The sequence below is a fragment of the Zeugodacus cucurbitae genome, chromosome 5 (genome assembly GCF_028554725.1).
Source record: "Zeugodacus cucurbitae isolate PBARC_wt_2022May chromosome 5, idZeuCucr1.2, whole genome shotgun sequence".
Taxonomy (NCBI): Eukaryota; Metazoa; Arthropoda; class Insecta; order Diptera; family Tephritidae; genus Zeugodacus; species Zeugodacus cucurbitae.
Window position 1 is genome coordinate 54121610 of NC_071670.1, and position 7016 is coordinate 54128625.

The 7016-nt window shown below is 33.2% G+C and overlaps 1 protein-coding gene across 1 annotated transcript; it reads right to left on the reverse strand.

Annotated features, from left to right (window-relative positions):
- Positions 1-234: 234 nt before the first annotated feature.
- Positions 235-6469, reverse strand: LOC105208982 (septin-2). Its single transcript, XM_011179105.3, has 4 exons — positions 5460-6469; positions 2619-2977; positions 2452-2552; positions 235-2387 (listed from the first exon to the last, which is right to left on the reverse strand). The coding sequence occupies exons 1-4, from the start codon at positions 5461-5463 to the stop codon at positions 1724-1726; spliced, it is 1128 nt and encodes a 375-aa protein (XP_011177407.1). The 5' UTR covers positions 5464-6469; the 3' UTR covers positions 235-1723.
- Positions 6470-7016: the final 547 nt, after the last annotated feature.

The window sequence follows — 7016 nt, forward strand, 5'->3', positions numbered from 1 at the left end:
AATTGAAAATTCAAATATTTAGGACATTGAAAAATTAGTTTATTTGAGTTCAAATTTAAAGAAAGTAATCCTAATTAAGTGACGCAAAATCAATTCATTCAACATTACTAAATAGATTGCATATAATTCAAATCGATGCACATTAATTTATACCAATTAAATTCGGTTTGTTTAACTTTTAGGCGTAATCGTAGTTAACATAGTCGTTTCTCAATTTAAAATCTCTTTGTGAACCGAGTTTTAATTGAATATGATTTTAAATTGTTGATTTTCACTTAATAAACAACTCTAGTTTGACTAAAAGCACAACTCAATCAGTTCGACTAAATACAAATTGATTTAATTTGGAAGAACTAGATAGAATTTGAATTAATTCACATCCAACTTAAATCAATTAAAATTAATGACATTCAATTTAGTTCAGTTCAACATAAATTAGAAGAATACAATCTAAATTCTTAATAAAAAAATGTAATAATTATCCATAAATGAATTCAATTTAGTCAAGTTAAATATAATCAATTGAATTAAATTAGAAAGCAATTCAATTTGTTAATAATTCAATTTAACTCAAAGTAATCATGTTAAGTAATCACGTCATTCGTATTGAGAGTTGTTAATTGTATTCAATTTCAAAAAATTAATTTAATTCAATTAATTCTTCCAAATTAAATCAGTCAAAATTGTACTTTTTCATTTAATTTTAATATGTAAATTCTTTGATTTTAATATGTTTTTTAAATAATTGTTTAATTAATATTCAATTAGTTTAAATTTGCCTCAGTGATTGACTAAATTCACATTCACTATAACTTCAATTCAACTGCTTTATTTTAACTAAAGTACGATAATCTAATTAAAATTCCACGATTTGGTAAATATTTAATTATAATTCATTTAAAATTGCCAATAATAATATTTTCAATTAATCATCACTCAATTTAGTCATAATCGATTAATCGCACAACCCTACCGCTCTATTACGAAATAAATGTTGTGTGGCCATACAATTTGAACTCTTTATACGCCAACACTATTAAATGCATTATTTTGCGCTGTTTTCGAAAATGTTTTTATGTTAATTTATTATTAATATTATTTTTTTATAATTATTTATATTTCGTTTAAATATGATCGCTTTTAATATGCAATTGATTAGTAAGTAGCTATTTAACGCTTGTGAATACCGCTAACGTTTGGATTCTCGAAAAACCAGTTATATGTATGTGTTGCATGCCACATAAATATTTCACTCTTGTAATGATGAATGTGGAATGTATTTATGTGTAATTTGTATTTGTTGAAATAATCCTTAAAACAGCTGATCGTTGTTGTTCTGTATATATAGTATTAATATTCATATTTTATTGCACTTTTGTGGGTTTGGCTGAATTTCGAAAATGAAAATTCATCGAAAATGGGTTCTGATAACACTTTGGTGCGCCTAGTACTTGTGCAGGTTAAGCTACCGTAACTCTGTTTGGTTTAATTTAAACTCAAACCTGGCTATAAATGGTGTACTCTATATATTGCAGTATATTTGTATGTGTCTGTGCTTGAAAAAATTACTCAAAATAAGTATTTTCCAAATCATAAATACTCAGTGTTGTACAGTTGTGCGCGAAATATGGGTACTTTTAGATTCAATCGTTCCTACAAGGAATACTCCAATCAAACTGCGCTCTCTGGGTTACTCGCTACCGCTCACTTTCTTCGTGCGCACCTAAACATCGATAACACTATCGTTTTTCTTCATCTCCATCAAATGTGTCTGCTTGAGTTTCTCCTGCATCTGCGTGAGCATATCCTGCATGCGTCGTATCTCTTCGTCCTTCTGCAAGAGCAGACGATCGGTCTCCGTAATGGCCGCATCGAAACCATTTGTCGAACTGATCGAGTCACGCTTCAATTTGCCACGCTCTCGGAGCGCATGTTGCGATATCTGTGAGATGCATTGTGCACGGAAGTTCTCGTAGTGCACATCCTGTGTGGTGTCCTTCAGATCTTGCATATGTGTCGAGATGAGGAAAGTGCGTAATTTGTTGAAATCACTGTGTTCGGGATCCTCTACGTCCACCACACCCCAGGGGTATTGACGTCCACGCACTTTTTTGCCCGCCACCTCAAGTATCGTATTGCTGCCGACGACGGCGAATGGTATTGAAGCTTTTAGATCGCGATCTTGCTGTTTGAAGTCATCGTCTTCGTCTGAATCGCATTCGGGAAACTGATACAACTGTATTTTGTTATCCTCCAGATCTTGTAGTATGCGTTCCTTCATTTTGCGCACCTCATTTTTGGTTAGACAATCCGCCTTGGCGATCACCAGAACAATATTGACTTTACGATGCAGACGTCGAATAAGATCCAGATCCATCTGACGGAGACTGCATACGAAAAAGAAGGTTTAATTGAAAATTAAGAGAGCTTAACATCATCAAAAATACTCACCTATGACCCCACGGCGGCACAAAGTACAGACAGCAATGCACGCGATTATCCTGTATATTACGACGATTCAGTCCGCTCTCATCTGTGAAGTATTGACGGAACTGCGAGAATAGAGGAACAGTATTAGTTTGATTATACAAATCTTCCATTTTAATCAGTTAACTCACCTGCTCATCGATGTAAGCGGTACAAACGCGCCAACTGTCTTCACAATTGATGCCATCACCGAATCCTGGTGTATCCACCACCGTCAAGCGCAAGCGCACACCACGCTCCTCTATATCCATTGTCTTCTTTTCGACACGCGTCGTTTTCTCGAGCCGTTCTTCAACATTTGGTATTACGCGATTCTTGTAAAGATCGCCAAGAAACAAACTATTAATCAGCGTTGACTTGCCGAGGCCAGATTCGCCAACAACCATGAGCGTAAATTCGAAACCGCGTTTCACTGATTTCCGATGCACCTGCTCCGGTAGAGTGGCGAAGCCAATGTAATCGCGATCTTTGTCGAATGATGGAGTTTTAGCTGGAAATATAAAAAATATATAATTTATTAGGTGTGAATTTTAGAGGCTTATACGTTAAATCTTAAGTAGATGTATTTCATCAAAGTGGTTAGAAGTCTCTTTTGGAATAGCCGTAGCAATCATCAAACTTTTTTTGACACTCTCAAAAAACATACTTAAGTGTGGGTCGAACTGTCTCAGTTTGTATTTTTTGCGAGTTCTAATTGACTGAGAAATTCTCATGGGTGCGGTACTATATTTACTATATTTTCAAAATAAACTATCACACAAAAATTCAACAGGTGTTACTTGCTATCTTGTTGTGTGATTTCTTTTATAAAGTGTGTGTTTTAAAACGCCCCCATAATTCACATGAAAGATGGGAATTCTATAACTATTGCTGTTTTCTACTAATGGTCACTGATTAATGTATTTTTTTTTTCTTTAGTAACATTTTCAAAATAGCGCATTTCAGTGTAAATATTATACATTTGAGAGAGATGAAGCCATCCATATAGTAAATGTCATTTTCACTTTCTTTTCCATACTCCGTTCTATGCGAGTTATGTGGTTAGTTCGAGTATGAGGGTATATTTTTACTGATTTCATAAATCTTTTTCAAATATCAAGATTAAGACAGAAGAGGATTCTGCACGCGTCTACATCCTCCTATGGGATAAATGTCAAAAGTGTAAGCGAAATCTTGAAGAAATCATGAATATTCATAAAGGCAAAGGGACCAACGATAATTCACGCCTTTTAAAGAGATAAGGCAAATATAAAGTACAGTAGCATAAAATTTTCATAGAATTATCAGCTTTCTAGCCAAAGATTTATTATCATTTTATGAAGCCTCCTGATCAAGATTCAGATTACTTTTTTGAGCAGAAATTTTTAGAAGGAATATTGTAAACTTCCCCAGTAGATGGTTCATTTATTCACTCATCACCAACACCATATGTATAATAGTTCGAATATGTCATTGAAATGTTTGTATTTATGTTGTATTTCCTCATAAGGATAAGGTAGACCAACAGTATTAAAGAATTCCTATGAAGTTTTATATTTCGGGATAAATATCCTAGTACAAGTAGAACCATAATATGATATATGATAAATATAAAAAAATTCAAGATAATGAAAAATAGGTTTTTAAGTCATGGAAATGTGTAGGGGACTTGCTAAGTGGATGAGTGTAGACTTACTTACTGTCTGAATATTTATATTTATTTTTTATTACCTAAGTTAAGGTTTTTGCGATCCCGAATATATTAGATAATTTCTTTAGAGTGGGTTGGATAACACATGAAACATATTTTTTAGTTGTGGATACATCTTGCCATGTCATGATTAGATAAACCATTTAAGAATTTGAATATTGGTCTTTTTCAGTTTTAAAACAAGGCAGATTTGCACAGCAACGAGTTTAAAGATATGTTTTCATGTAACCCAATATCTCTCCCCTACCTTTTCTATAGACCTGGGTTAGGTATTAATACTACGAATTATTTGAAAGAGAGACAGCAGTTGGATAGTTAAATAACCACATTTTTGGAAGTGAAAGATAACGCAAAGATAGCTGGATCTGTGGGTTTTATGTCAAGCAAGGGTTGTTAAAAAGCTAATATGAAATAAAATATGAAATAAATGTATTTCTATCAAATAATTGGAATATAGTAGCAGTGCCGAAAGAGAAGATAAATATTCCTAAAGCAAGACAAACTCTCTATACCTTACACATTCAAATTCTATCACGATGGTGTCTAAGATTATTCATTATCACAAAGTATATAATATCTTCGATGTATGAAATCCAAATAAAAAGTTAAATGAAAATAAAAAATATTAAATTCAAAACAAATAATTTCAGTACTAGCCACTAGTAACAGCCACGCCCATAATTACTTTATGCCTCCACTGTAGCTGTCTCCGGCATAATTACAACGGCAAGTAATGCACGCATACACTTTGCCTTTGTCTTTGAGTTTGTTTTGTTTTGTTTGCTGCTCCGCACAAACCCCTAATTAGTTGCATGCAACAATGCAACAAACAATGCATACAAATTGCGATGCGCTAGGCATTTTTCACATTTCGCAAACACACACACATACAGAATTCAACCTCGGCACTAATTTGACAGAAACGCGTGCCACATACCAAAACAGCACATCGAAAAAAATATATACAAATGCCTACACTTGCATTTATGTTTGGCACTATATTTTTGCACGCGGCTGTGCCTTTGGGTGCTCGAGAAGGAGGTTAAGTGCAGGAAGTATGTTGTTTCCTTCCAAAAATTTCGGTTTTTTAAGCAATTGCCTGAGGTTTGTGCCATTGTGGGGTGCAGCGCCTTAAAGTATGTTACACAATTTGGCGACAGTGTGCTGTGGCAACACACAAACACACTCGAGCATATGCAAATTTTTACACATGCGACTTAAGCGTCTTCCAAGCAAAAATAAAAGAAAAAAAAAGAAATATGAAAACAACAACAACACTTACACATTGCTACGCTTAAAGTTGATGCGTTATTTGCATACAACAACAACAATTATTTTTTGTTATTTGCTGAATGTCTGATTAACAAGCAGGGTTTATTCTCTAGCTTACTGGCAGTATTACTTGACTTTCGAATTTTTAATTTTTTTTTTTTTTTTTTGTGTTTTTTGGGTGGCACCCGCTGTGTGTATCCTCTGGCAAAGCGTACACAGAGGTCCTACGCACGTCGATTATTTCTTTCTCACTTTGCTGCTTTCCTTACACGCTAATGTATTTCCGTTTTGTAAATTATTGTCTTTTGTTGGTTTGCACTTTCTTTCATTGATTGCGTAATAAATTCTGTTTATTGTTTAATATTTTTTCGTGCGTTTCCCGTTATTAATGTGCCGTTAAATAGTATAGTTGCCGTGTCAATGTACGCCACACACTGTACTCAACGTTGTATTTGTTGCTTTCGACGTCGCTCGTATTCTAATAAGCTTCTTCCACTATTCTTCGCTTTATCAAGCTTCCGAGCCGTGTGTACACTTCTCTTGCCATTCACTGCGAATTCGCTTTCATTATTGAAATAATAATAATAGAAATTGGGCGGTTAAACACTCGAGTCACCACTGCAAATTTAATTATTTAAAATAATTATTTTTATCGCTCTTTGTCTCTTAAGCAAAATTTAAATGCTGAAATTTCCTGTTTTACACTTTCAATTTGTGGAATTTTCATTTGTCTCTCACTTTACATCTGCCTTTCTTGTGGTCACTGTGTTATGGTCCGTTTTTTGGGTTGTTATCACAATTGTTGTGATTTCTGCGCATGCGCTGCTTTTATTTATTTATTTCTTTCTTTGCTGGGCGCCTTGCTTGAACGCGCTCACAGGTTCGCAACCCCTTTGAGTTTGTAAACAAATACTTAACAAATTTTTTTAGCCGAAAGTTGCAAATAATATTCGGAAATAATGAAAAAAAAACATTATTTTGCGCACAAAATATTATTATTCATAAAAATTTTAGTCTAAGAAAAAAAGAATTTTAAAATTTCAGAAATGTAACTCAATTTGTCGTCAAACTCAAGACCTGCCATTTAGCGGCATTTTTCTTCAAATTGCTCACTGGTTTGCTGCTTCAGTGAGCCAAGAATGAGCTACCCAGTAGGAATCATAATAAAATAAGCAATCAAAATGTTTGAGCTTCAATGATTCCAGGAAGTATAGATCATGATTATATTTGGTCTAAATTTAATTCGAAATTATATATCTAGAGTTATATAATTTTTATCCACAGATATTTTAGAATATTCAATTACCACTCATTATAAATAATTTCATTCGTTTTGATCATTTTATAATTATTTTTTGTATATAAGAACTGTCGTCAAACATCCCTTTCAAGTCTATTCACTGGACTTCTTATACATTTGCTACAAAAAAATTAAAACAAAAGTTATTAGGTGGCAACTCCAATAAAAAAAAATAATTTTTAATATTTTCTTTTTCCACTTAATTGTGTCATATTTTACTTATGAAATTAAATTTAATATTTAGGAGAGTTCCTACCTACGGAAATA

Coding starts and splice junctions, on each gene's coding strand:
- LOC105208982 (XM_011179105.3), bottom strand. Junction 2,553..2,618: donor CCGCTTACATCGATGAGCAG/GTGAGTTAACTG, acceptor CTATTCTCGCAG/TTCCGTCAATACTTCACAGA. Junction 2,388..2,451: donor GTGCCGCCGTGGGGTCATAG/GTGAGTATTTTT, acceptor TTTCGTATGCAG/TCTCCGTCAGATGGATCTGG.